This window comes from Drosophila persimilis, unplaced genomic scaffold (assembly GCF_003286085.1).
Source record: "Drosophila persimilis strain 14011-0111.01,24,50 unplaced genomic scaffold, DperRS2 tig00000808-arrow-arrow-pilon, whole genome shotgun sequence".
Taxonomy (NCBI): Eukaryota; Metazoa; Arthropoda; class Insecta; order Diptera; family Drosophilidae; genus Drosophila; species Drosophila persimilis.
This window is the reverse complement of record NW_020825357.1, coordinates 355,151-368,581: the sequence shown is the minus strand read 5'-3', so window position 1 is coordinate 368,581 and position 13,431 is coordinate 355,151. Positions and strand designations below refer to the sequence as shown.

At 44.2% G+C, this 13,431-nt stretch overlaps 1 protein-coding gene across 1 annotated transcript; it reads left to right on the top strand.

Moving 5' to 3' along the window:
* The first annotated feature begins 855 nt into the window (after nt 1–855).
* Nucleotides 856–2,042, top strand: LOC6599025 (mitochondrial dicarboxylate carrier). Its single transcript, XM_002024106.2, has 4 exons — nt 856–1,116; nt 1,179–1,419; nt 1,487–1,619; nt 1,689–2,042. Exons 1-4 carry the CDS (start codon nt 927–929, stop codon nt 2,010–2,012), a joined length of 888 nt encoding a protein of 295 aa, XP_002024142.1. The 5' UTR covers nt 856–926; the 3' UTR covers nt 2,013–2,042.
* The last annotated feature ends 11,389 nt before the right edge of the window (nt 2,043–13,431 follow it).

Genomic DNA, 13,431 nt, shown 5'->3' with positions numbered 1-13,431 from the left:
AATGACATTTTCGTATCATTTTTCAAATTGTAAAATAAAAAAGAAAAGAAGACATTTTTTTTTTGTGTGTGCTGGAAAACCAAAATTGAAATTGTTTTGTCAGTTGGTGGTTGGGGGGTTGGGGGGGGTTGGGTCATGTGTCCTCTCGCACAGCAGGACTTCCATCAAACATATTGGAGTTTTAATTATGATTTTTTATTGGTTTTTCCCTTTTGTGTCTGTTCGCGCTTAGTGTTGGTCAAACAGTTGTAAAACGATACGACGATACCATTGACGGCTGGACGGGCGAACGGCAACCCTTTTGTAATGAGTTTTCCGAATGTCGCTCAATCGGATTATCACAAGTGTGGACGATCGGAGGGGGTAGATGCGGGTAGTTTCGGCAGGAGGCGGTCGAACAAGAGGGATCAGGGCACCTGATCGCAGACCGCCTAGAGTGACCTCCAGGCCATGAAAGACAAGCCTCTGAAGGGTCCTGGTCCACCAGCTCCATCGGTGTGCCTACACTTCCCGCCGTAGCCCACACCCGCCTTGGGCAGGAAGCTGTAGGCTAAGGGCCACAAAGCTCCATCGTATAGGCACAAGATGGGGGTTTAGAATGCCAGTATCTGTGCGGTTTACCCTCTTTTCTGATGGCCAAGCTTCTCGAGGTCGAGGGGGGCCGCCAAGCCGCGGACATAACCTGCAATAACCCTACTTTCAAACCTCCAACAGAAAGTATCGCAAGTTTGACTGGCAAATGAAAGCAATCGATACTTTTGCCATTCCCCCACTTAACATTTTTGGTATCGATATAAGAAAAGTCAAAAAATGTAGACTCGATTGTACACCATCATCGTCAGTGGCATTGTCAAGCGAGAAAATTAGCAAAAATTGTGCAAGCTATTCCCAAAACGGGCTAAAATCTCGGTGATCAGTGTAGCACAATGCATAAAATCGTGTACAAAAAAAACACGGAGAAGCCGGAGCTGCGCGCTCGCTGCTGGTCCGCCGGTGTGGCCTCCACGATTGTGGCCTGTGTGGTGGCGCCCGTGGACCTTGTGAAAACTCACATGCAGACCCAAAAGAATAAGAAGGGCATGCTGCAAACGGCTGGTAAGGTGATGCGACTGCGAGGTAAGCGAGGAGCTACGCGAATTGCGGTCCGGCGACTAATTATTCTGTGTGTTCCGGGACAGGGCCTTTGGGATTTTACAATGGCTTCTCGGCGGCTGCCCTGCGCCAGATGACCAGCACCAATATCCGTTTCGGGATCTACGAGGTGGGCCGCCATGCGGACGTCGTGCCCAACAGCAATCTGGCCAAGCTGGGACTGTCGGGCTTTGCCGGAGCCGCGGCCTCGATCTGCGGCATACCCATGGATCTGATCAATGTCCGGATGCAGAACGACATGAAGCTACCGCACGGAGAGCGCCGCAAGTAAGCAAGTTTGGCCTGTGAACAGCCGACAATTTCATGGATTTCTCCCCCCCCCTCACGATCCTAGCTATAGGAACATCGTCGATGCCTTCGTCCGAATTTCCAGGGAGGAGGGCTGGCGGGCCCTATACACCGGTGGCACTTCGGCGGTCCTCAAGGCCGCGGTGAACACCTGTGGCCAGATAGGGCTGTACGATATTGTGAGTACCTTGGATATGAGACAGCGGACAGACTGATGAGCCTTCTCTCCCCCCCTCCCCCACGTCAAGGTCAAGACCAAGTTGAGCACACGATTCGGCATGAAAGATGACATCGTTCTGCACTTTGATAGCTCTCTAATATCCTCGATCTTCTCCACGGTCATCTCGCATCCGTTCGACGTTCTCAAAACGCTTATGATGAACGCTCGACCCGGGCAATTCCCCAGCATTTCGCATGCCCTGAAGCACATGATGCGGTTTGGCAAGCTTGGACCATTTCGAGGACTAGCACCGACCATGTTGCGCAAAGGACCGGCCACAGTTTGCCTCCTCGTCTTCTACGAACAGCTGCGGCTGCGCTTTGGTTATGTGGACACCAAGAAGCGGGATTAGGGGCCACAATTTTGGGCATTTGATTGCAGTGTTGTGGGGGGAACTTCAGCTCTTCAGCTGGGCCCGAGGCCTGTAATTACAAATTGCTTAACACATCAAATCGAAACGTCTCCTTTTATCAATAAATTATTGAGGACTGCGAACAGTGATTCCCTTTGCCAGGCCAATTACAAAGAACGGAGCCCTTGGAGCCTTTTCTGTCTCACATTTCCGGTTGCGAGTGTGGCGGCTACTGCTGCCTGCAAAATTACAGTAATTTACGCTTTTGGCCAACGGTTTGCAAATTATGCGGCCGCCTACGTGTGGTTGCAACCGCCACTTAAGGCGTCACACGTGTGTGTGTGTGTGTGTGTGTGTGTGTGCGGGGCAATTATAAAGTCATCTTGACATAATCAAAAGTGACAATTACAGCCATTGAACAGGAAGACGGGCAGGAACACCGCCTAGGAACAAGCCTATGATTAGACCCCTCTGGGGCTGGGGGCGGGGGTGGGTGTGGGGGTGAAGTCAATGCCGTATAGCGGGATATTATTGGTAATATCTGGGTTGCAACTGACAACATTAGGTGGCAGCCAGTCACGCGTCATTAGCCCGGACGGCAGGTGGCAATCAACACACAATGACAGTCCATCGCGAGAGAGAGAGAGAGAGGGCTAGAGAGCCTATGAGAGGGTGTCGGGAACTGTGAGAACTGTGTTTGCAGTGCCGATCGATCTTCTCGCTGGGGTCCTACCTGCCAAATGTTTGGATAAGCCAAAGACAGGAGTCACATCCAGATCCAGATCCAGATCCAGAGATGATGAATGATGATGGCTCGACGAGAGACTTCCCTGACACTAATCCGGCCCGGAGAGGGCATCAACAAGGGGGCAAGGGAGGGGGGGGGGAACTGATATGCAAATTTGTTTAAGCCTCAAACTAAACGTTAATTTTCTGTAAGCGGCTCTCGGCTAACAAGGGGAGGGAAAGGAAAAGCCTTTCCCCAGATACTTTCAACATTGTAATACCTCAATAATCTTACGGGGACACACCTCTCTCACACTCTCACAGGCAGACAGACAGTTATAAATCTCATTAAAAGGTTATTGACTCGCACGGGCCCAGGCCCAGGCACCAGGATTAACAAGCCGGAGAGAGGGGCCAGGACACACACAAAAAAAAAAACACAGAGAAGAGTAGAGTATAAGCGCAGACCAGGCCCAGGCCCAGCCCCAGCCCCCGAGACCCTTTTTCAGCTCGGCTAAATTTTCTTTCTTTTTACGCTTCAATTAATACAAAAGTGTCTTCGTGGAGAGCGGTCGGTGGTACTTTCCCCTCTGACAACTCCACTGACAGGCACACTGACATGCAGTTAAGGAGTTGCCTAACCCTAACCCTAACCCTAACCCTAACCGTAACCCTAACCCTATGCCCAGCCTCTGTGGCCCTCTGCGGGATGACAAATAAAAAAAATCTGGCAAGTCGAAGGCCTCAACAATTTATGCAAATTAATTTAGAAATGTGTCTCTGTCCACCCTCAAGTGTCAGTCAGAGACATACATCAAACGAACAGCCATTGAGAGTGGGCGAAATAGACAGAGAGAGAGAGCCTCTATGGGGTATCGCAACGACTTTTGTAATTAAGAATGCATATCAAGTGGTAAATAAATGCCTGATGATAAAACACAGAAAAAAGATACACAGACCAAGAAATGCGAAAAGGTTTCAAGAGGTGGAAACGAATGGGTAGAGCGGCGGCAGGGGGTACAGCAGTCATGGTGGAGAAGAGACTGGTTAGAGTGGTTTAAGAAGGACTCAGAGATGCTAAGAGCTTGGAGAGAGAGGGAAAACAGTAACCTGGGAAGGAAGTTGGCGGAAAGAGAGGACTTAAAAGGTTGAATATTGAATATTGCGCTCATTCAAAAGTGCTGATCGGTGCTTTGGACAAGGAATTTGACTATTGTGAGGAGCTAAATATGTGTTGCGCCTAAAACCTATTTCAAATGACATCGTTCGGGTCAACAGAAATGGCTCAAAATGGTTTGCCGCATCAACTAGTTGATTTAAACAAAATTATCTTTTCTTTAGTCAGTTTATTCATTCCAAAATCTTTAAAAATTCTTTTTAAAATATATGCAAACTCAAATGAATTTTACCCACGCCCTGAGACGAGTCTTTGACCCAACCTCTGGCTACCAAGCGGAGAGAGTAACCACAAAAGTTCAACCACAAGAGCTGCAGATACAAATACCAAAGAAGTTTACCTTTTGAGAGGAATCCCTCCTGCACTTTGTCGATTAAAAACAAAGGGTAACCGCCAAGAAGTCTTGGCCTCTGCAGCCATGGAAGGTGAAGTATCTGAGGCTTTGTGGGGGGGAGAAGTATCTGAGGCAATGGCAGGCGAAGCTTCGAAGCGGTAAAAGGATAACTGGCGACTTCAAAAAGCTTGTGTAAACGCATCGCAGGGCGGCATCAAGGAAATCGACTTTCGCCAAATGCAAATACTGTAAAAGCATATCTTGAACCTCATTGAAAAACGGGAATCTCCTGGCATTCAGGCACGCACTCTCTACGCACATTTAATGCGGTCAATGAACCGGGAGTGAGGAGAGTCCCTGACTCGGCAACTCCGATGCTACTGCCGCTGCCGCCGCTGCTGCCTCTGCTGTCAACTGCAAGAGCTGCAAGATGCAGGTTAGGGTTACGTTGCCCCTGCACAGAGCCAGGGACTTGCCTGCCTTTTTACTTCCTTTATTTTACTTGCATATACCCTAGCAGAGGGAGCCACGATTTGGCTGAGAGGTGGAGATTACCAACCTTTTGGGGGATATACAGGCATGGCTGAACAGCTTCCACCGACGATTTGGAGCCATAGCTTTGAGATATAATATCTACTGCCTTTTATAGAACACGAAGAGGAATCACCAGTCAATAAAGCACCACATCTACGAGTATATATGTATGAAAAATCTCTAAACAATATCAAAATGTGTCATAAAAAATGTAATAAATTGGTTATTCCGCTCATCCGAAAGTGATGATTGATTATGTATAGGGTATCACTCGCTTCGATTCGATAGCTTATTTTTGTTCCCTTATTTATTTTTTTTTGCATTTGCAATTGCATGGCAAAACCTCAACATCTGCTGAAATGTGCGTAGCAGCAACCCCATTGTGCCACCAGTAGGGTAAGTGTTAAAAACAAAAGGAGTCCCCGTTCCCGTCCCCCTCGACCCCTCCCGCTCCCCTGGCGTACTCGTGGCTCACCTTCATGTCCCATAGTCGCCCACCAAGGGGGGAAATTATCATGTCATGTCATTGCGTGTCTTCTATTTGCATTCGGGGTTTTCATTTTCATTTTTGCTGCAATTTCCACTTATTTTTTTTCCTATATATTTTGCCTAGGATAGAGTAGTGTCCTATGAGGGCGTTTTCATCTACAGTGGGTATCATAGACATAAGGCGTGGGTAAACAAATGCCAAAAGATAATGGCGAAAAAGTTAATTAATTTCACAGGATTGGAGGATTATTTACAATAGATATTTTTGTATTATTTTATTGAATTTTACACCTGTCTTATGGCAGTGAAACGCACTGTATATATATTGGGTAACATCTGCTTAAAAATAATTGCAAGTTTGTGAGAGATTTTAATGGTCTGACGGCGTGCGGCGGCCCCTCAGGACATGCTAAAACTGTGCTAAAATATCATAGTTTATGGGGGAATGGGTTTGGGCTGGGGCTGGGACTGGGACTGGGTTGGGTCCTGTCCCATGTGGCAACATGTGGGTACTTATGCAGAGTAGAATGTTCGCTTGTCATTGCAAAACTTGTGTTTAATTAAAACGCTGCTAATATCAGTTAATTTCTACTCATTAAATTGTGACACTTTATGGGAATGGGAATGGGAGTGGGCCATATCGAATGGGTTCTAATCGAGGCTATATCTCAATTGTGTGGTGCAGGAAATAAGCTGGAATGTGGCTTAGTTCTTGCCGAATATTTTCAACAGATTGTATGGAAATGGGGGGTTCTTCCAATGGTTATATGGAGGTGCTAAAGACTGTTTTTTTTTTCAACATATTGCACACAATCAAATAACAATAAAAGACAGAGCCACACCCGGTCGAGAGTTCTACATCAAATTAACGCTAATTAACAACAAAAGAGATCCGAAACGGGGAAACGGGCAACCGGAGGACTGCTCATAATTTACTTCATTACAATCGTTGATGAAAACAATCAACGGTAATTCACACAACTACCAAAAACGCACAACAACAACAGCAACAACAAAAAAGGGAAGAAAATCTACATAAAGAGGACGAAAAAAACTACCCACAAAAAATGCCGAGTGTCAAGGAGCGGGGCAACAATTAAAGGCGACAACAAACAGCCCCGTTGACCCCCGGGCTGGGTCAGAGGGGGTGGCTACACCCCTCACCACCCTCCTCTTTGGTATAATGACATCCCGGGACACACAGAAATCAAAAGGCATTCCTCCCGCAGCGAGTGTTGATTAGATATATGGCCAGTGCAGTACAGTTGCCTCATCCGTGAAATATGTGTGTCTGTCGGGGGCCGCGAGGGGTGGGTTTTTCGTTTCGGACATCGGGGCACACCTGAAAGCCATAACCTGTCTGGCGGCTAGTCCGGGGGTTGCGACTGTACACGCATGTGGCTCATAAAAGATACATTTATAATGGTCAAAAGATACTTATGGTCTCTGAACAGTTATACATAACAATAATTTGGTAATTGCCAGACAATCGTAACATTTGTACGTATCCATTCTCTCGCCATTGCGTGTTCATTTCAATTTGGACCTGGGCCATGCGGGTGGGTGGATGGATCGATCGATGGACGGATGGATGTCCTAGGAAGAGGAACAAGTGTGCCCCGAATATTATTTATGGCAATTATAAGCAATTTCTGATGTTATTTGGCTGTCCGTGAATGATGTCTTGAGGTTAAACCCCTGACGTTAAAATGGAGCACGTGCTCCGGCTCCGGCCGTGCCGGGGGCAAAGATGTGATAAGATTTCATTGGTTTACATTCATGAGTGGCTAATAGGTTGAAGCTAGTTCCTTTCCTTGATTTAACAAACTCCATTAGCTGGCATATCGATTTGAAACGCAGTGCCCGAAACCAGTAAAGGTTCCCACACCATTAAGCCCTTCAAATGGGTATCTTTTTCCATCAAAATTATGATCCAAATCGAATCAGAAATTGACAAATTTCTTTCCTTCGTGGCAGAAACTTTCACCACGCTGCTTAACCCTCCAGCCCCGACCCGACCACTTCAAGTACATATTCCCATGACCTCGAAATACGATTCAACATGCTCTATCCAAAAGAATTACAGCCAAATGACTGGGATGGTGTTCACACAGAAATTAGCAGGCAGGCAGGCAGGCAGCCTCCGGGGCAGGGGGCAGGGGGCAGACATTAAATGCAGTTTAACTTGCATTTGCACAGTGTGACATTTCATCAGGAGCGATGCGATCGGACCAAGGGGGAAGGGACGGTGACAGTGACAACTGAGATTGAGACTCGAGAGTCGAGAGCCGGGAGTCGGGAGTCGCCACGCGCAATTACACAGCCGCTAACTCCGCAGAGGAGTGTGACAAATTTCCAATGTCGAGGACCGCTGAACCAGTCGAACCATTGAACCATTGAACCATTGAGGCGGCAAAACATGAGAGCAATCACAGATCGAGATACAGATACAGATAGAGATACAGCGATGCAGAGATGCAGATACAGATACCACACGGTGGCGGCACACAACCCGAGACACAGCGCGGGGCGTGAGAAACATCGGGACAAACCGAGGAAATAAAGTAAACGCGAATGAAGTGAGTAATTAACGCTGCATGCGTCCTCCTCCCGGGCTCGTCCTGGCTGGCGAGGGTCCTTCGCCTGGTCACGCCGCTGCCGTTGCCGCTGACGCGTTGACGGTGACATATGCGGGTCGTTGTGCCGTGCCGCCGATCCATCGAGTGACTCAGTCCCAGGTACACTCGCACTCGCACTCGTACCCCATTAGGCAGGCAGGGGTGCGTCCAATTTACATGCCGAATATCCCCGTTTTGCCCCGTCTGCACGGCACAGTGGTGCGAGGTTGCCCTTAAATGTGAGGGCTAGAGCATCTTATAGGGGATACAAATATTGCAGTTCCCAGCAAAAAGCCTATACCGAGAGCGGGTTATTACTTTAAGACTGGGTCTTTGGGTAAAGGACTTCCACTAGCTTAAAATAAATAATATTTAGCCCTTAAATAATAAATAAATATTAAGTAATTAATTAAAAAGCCACAAATGGGAGGCCCTTTGACTTTGGGCCTGGATCTTTGGGTAAAGTAATTGGGATACCTAAAAATAAATCAAATTAGCCTGGTTCCTTAGTCCTTAGTGATATAAAAAAAAGTCTTTGCCATGGCAGTGCGAAATAATATTTAAAATATATTAAAAAGCCACCAATTTTATTAAAAATAAAATCTATTTTGTACAACAAATTTTTACTTTAGGTCTGAATCAAATTGCCGTTCTCTTGCCTCGATAGCTCGTCCCACTGTGCCCCTTTCGAGTGCATTAAATTCTTTAATTGTTTCAACACGCACACCCGAAAAATCCCTCGAAAGGCTGGCTTCTTCTTCAGCCCAGAGATCTATCTGTTTGTTGTCGTTTCGGTTTGGCTTTTTGTCAGTTTCCCTTTCTATATATTTTTTTTTTGTTTGGTTTGTGTGGGGGGAAGGCGTGTGAATCCCTTTCCGGCTTTTCAGTTTGGGTTTTAGGGTCAGGTCACCCATCGCCCATCACCCATCGCCCATCATCAACCACCAGCAGGAGCACGAAATTACCATCAAATGAACTTATCGCTGGCAAAACTATTTTACGCCACTTTCCCGAGTGGTTTCTCGTGTTTGGCTTATCTCCGCCTCAGCCGTAGGCTGGTCCTGTCCGAGCAACACGTGACGACTGTACCCCAGGATCCTGGCGGACCCAGACCCTGGGTCGTGCCGTTTGTTGTCGTCATTTGACATATTGTCAACCAACGTTGGCTATCAACAATTACACGTGTCCCCCGTGTCCGGGTCGTGTTTAGTCCCCGAAATTTGCATATTTTTCTAATTAATCGCATGAAAATTTTCATATTATTTTCACGTTCTGCCTATCTGAGTGATAAAATTCTTTGCTTTAAATAATTAATAATTGTCGCGTGCGCATGGACTTGTGGCACAAATAAATAAGTATCCAGTGGAAGAGCAGTCAAATGGGGAAAAGGTTTCCAAAAATGTACATATCTATGGATTCTTCATGGCTCAAAGACCAATTTCAAGTCCCTTAAACCCTTGCATTCCTTGCTCAATTGTGGATCATATCCTATCCAATCAATATTCCGATTTCCGCTAAAAATAACAAAAGAGAATCATCCCTCATGCAATAATCTCTGTAAAAATATTCTTGGGATTTATAATCTAAACATGGCTGAGAAGAAGTGCCATTGATCTGTCAAATTCCATTATTTAACAATTAGATCGCGTACTCGTTCGGTCGCTGTGAATGAATCAACAATATTTACATTATCCAAAAGACAAACATTTGCTGGAACGATCGATCGATCATTTCGTATTCGGAAAACCCATTTTCACACCCAAACACAGAACCACCGAACAGGTTGGCCAGGTGTTTTCCGAGCGATTGAAATGGGGTTAAGTCATCAATAAGCCATGCTATGCCACTGCCACTGCCCCTGCCCCAGCCACTGCCACCGTATACAAATGAGTCACTCCGTACCATCCAGAGTGCGACGCAATTTAGTTGGAGTTTTCTCACAGTACTTAGGAGGGTTCCTCCTCCACGTTCGTGCTCCTCCAGAGCGGACAAGTTTACATAACCCAAATGTTGGAAAGCGCTAAAAAGTTCCCACCACTCCACTCAGGGGAGCCCCATCCCCATCCCCATCCCCCATTCCACATGACATCCCGTATCATCGATTGAGTTTAGAGTGAATTTTCTATGCAGTTTTAATGATTTACAATAACAATATAACAAAGCAGCAACAATGGGAACAGCCAACAAACAGCCAACAGATTTTCGGTGATGCATTCCCAACAGGTGAGGTGAGGGATCGTGGTCGGGGGTCGGAGGTTCGGAGGGTCGGAGGGGTAGCTATTTCAATTAAAAGTGACACAAAACTGCGTTGACAAAAGGGAAACAATTTCAAATTGCATGTGTGTCATGGGAAAGTTGTGGGACGCTCTCCGTATATAGCGATTCCTTTATTTTGTTGTTGTTGTTGCTCGTGCACTCTCCCTCCTTGTCCAGGTCTGGTATTTCCCTCCTCGAACTGCGACGCACTTGAAATTTCGTTAAACACATTCGAGGACGTCGGGGTATAGGTATATGTAGGTAGAGCCACCCTAAAAATGCTGTGTTCCATCGCAGCCAAAGCCCTCAAGTGGTTTTCCATTCAAAAGTTTGCAGGTGTTCCCCGTTCGATACTTGTCCGTAGTACGTATATTCTTGTAAGTATTCGTATTCGGCATGTTGTTGTACGTTGTATCCTTGAACCCCAAACACGGGTTCCTCAAATGCCAATACACTTATCGTCATCACCATGCCACATCGACATCGATGAAGCGATGTGGCGGCAGCGGCAGCGACAGCGACAGCGGGGCATGCAAATATTCCTTCAAGAGTGTGTTTTTTTTTTTTGCTGCAGGGAGTTTAGCACAATAAACACAAGAGCGAGCGACTGATTTCGAGGGGTTAACCAGGAGCTGCCTGCCCGGCACATACAGTGCTTCAAGGGCAATACAAAACGTAGTTTCCAAAGCAGAAATCAAATGAAAATGTTTTTTATAAATGGGAATATATGAATCTTTTATATTTAAATACAATAAAATAATATAACATGTACGATTATAATATTTATAGAAAAATCTAAGATATAAGAATAATTTTTGTATTTTCTTGGTAGCACAATTATGAATTATATATATTATTATATTATATAAAAAAAGAACTATTTTTTATTTATATCATATATGTAAATATATAATATACAAATATTTCATATAAAAAAATACATATTATATGTATGTATATATTATTTTATGACATAACAAATAATTCTTTTTTATTTATATTATAAATATATTATGATTAAAAATTTTCTCTTGATTTTAAAATAATAAATTGCATATACAAATTTGTTCTCTTTTAATTTGCCCCACAAAAATAAATTATGTCTATTTTTCCCACTTTTCTTGGGGGTTTTTTTATGCCTAAATTTTGTTTGGACTCAACTATTTTTGGCAGTCCCTGTGTAAAACAAATTTAAAAAAAAACAATTGAAAAACAAAGAATAACTTGGAAGAAATATATCAAAAATATTTGAAACAAAAATTTATTTTAATAGAAAAAACTTAAATTTTTCCCAGAGATTTGAGCCATATTTGAGCTTAAAAAAAATAATAAGGCTGCACCAAGGTGCGCATTCCAATGAGCTGGAAAAAAAGTTATGAGTCACTTGGTGCTGCGGTTCGCAGAAACATCCAGTAACATCAACATCTCTGTTTTCAACCCAAGGAAGGAAAAGTTTCCCTATGCATAACGCATATTTATTAAGCATTAAGGAGGGCCGGGCAGGGCAGGGCTGAGCTGGTCTGCAGGACAATGAGGATCGGCACGTTGATGTGCTTGATGATGACTATTGAACTTTTCAAACATGATGAAGTGCTCCGAAGCTCTCTCTCTCTTTCTCTCTCTGCCTCTGGTTCGTCTTGTTCTTCCTCGTTCCTTTGCCACGGTACGAAGCAAGATTCTAAAGCAAACACAATGGGAAATCTTTCCCGTAACGGGACCCTGACTGAGAGATGATGCAGAGCGACAGGGACAGCGGATGGCGTGGCGAGGCGAGGCGAGGCGAGGGCACCCTCGAACTAATCACAAAGTGCATTTTGTGCTTGCGGCAGTTGGTAAACACTCAGAGAGAGAGAGAGAGCAGCAGAGGGAACGCACTGGAGTGGGAGAGTGAAACAAAAGTCCAGCTGGAAGTCCATGCATACAATTTGTGCATTAGAGAGAGAGAGAGAGGAGGGGAGGGGAGGAGGAGGATGAGGAGGTGCCGTTTGTCGGTGCCTTCAGCTGCACTGCACTGCTCCTCTCTCTCACTCTCTCGCTCTCATTTTTTATGCACTTTTCAGTTTTCTTTTCGAAACGAAGAAGCAGGAGGGAACATCAGCAAATACTACAAATAATCGTAATAATAAAATGCCAAGTTGTACATTTTGCCGTTACCCGCTACCCGCTGCCCCCTGCCCGCTGCCCGTTCTCGCTCTCTCACTCTTTACACTGCTCTTTCGTTTGATGAGTCATTCTGCTGCAGATTGCAGCGCGCGGCAGAGGGCGAGAGCGGGAGAGCTTGAAAGGGGTTAATGCACTGCGCTCTCTGCAGAGAGCAGTCCTTGGCAATAAATATAAAAATCTTTAGCTCTTTATTGTTGTTGTTAGGAGTTTTGTTTTGTGTTTTTTTTTGTTGTTTTTTTTTTGTCCTTTTGCTTTGCGTGTGCAGATAAGAGAGAGATTTAAGGTAGGGCCACCCCCAACCCCACTCCCACACCCCGAGGTTAGAGCTACAGTGCGAGGGTGCCCCTAGAACCTAGAGAAGAGGTGGGAAGCCCAATGTTTTGGACATAAAAATTATTCAGTGGAGTTTCAACAACAAACGGTATTTTCTAACATTTTCCAAGTTTAATTAGATTTACATTTACATTAAATAAAATGATTTTATTTTTTATTATTATTTAGCTAATTTTGGTAATTTTGATTTAGTCAAATTTTATTTTTGTAATTTTTTTTCGAATAAACTGATTTTATTTTTTATCATTATTTTGCTTTTTTATATTTTTAATTTGTATTCGAAACTCGAATAAAATGATTTTATTTTGTATTATTATTTAGCTAATTTTTATATTTGTAATTTTTAATTTATATTCGAAATTCGAATATTTTTATTTTGTATTACTATTATTTTTTTTGTATATTTTTAGTTTTTAATTTGTATTCGAATAATATTTTTAATTTTTTTCGAAACTCGAACAAAATGATTTTATTTTATTTTATTATTTAGCTAATTTGTATGTTTGTCATTTTTAATTTTTATTCGAAATTCGAATGTTTTTTATATTTTTAATTTTTTTCGAAATTCGTATAATATTTGTAATTGCTGGTTTTGAGGCTGCAGTAATCCTCTATCTGCCCCTCGGTAGCCTGATGTGGGGGTCCCAACAATCGAGTACAAACTCGAAATTCCACAGCTTGTATTCCTTTCTTTGGCTATGAATTTTTACAACGGCCCAGTGAAGAGAGATCCGGCCTATTGGAGGTGTTTCCCATTGTGCTTCGCTTTTGTCACAATTTCCTGGTCAT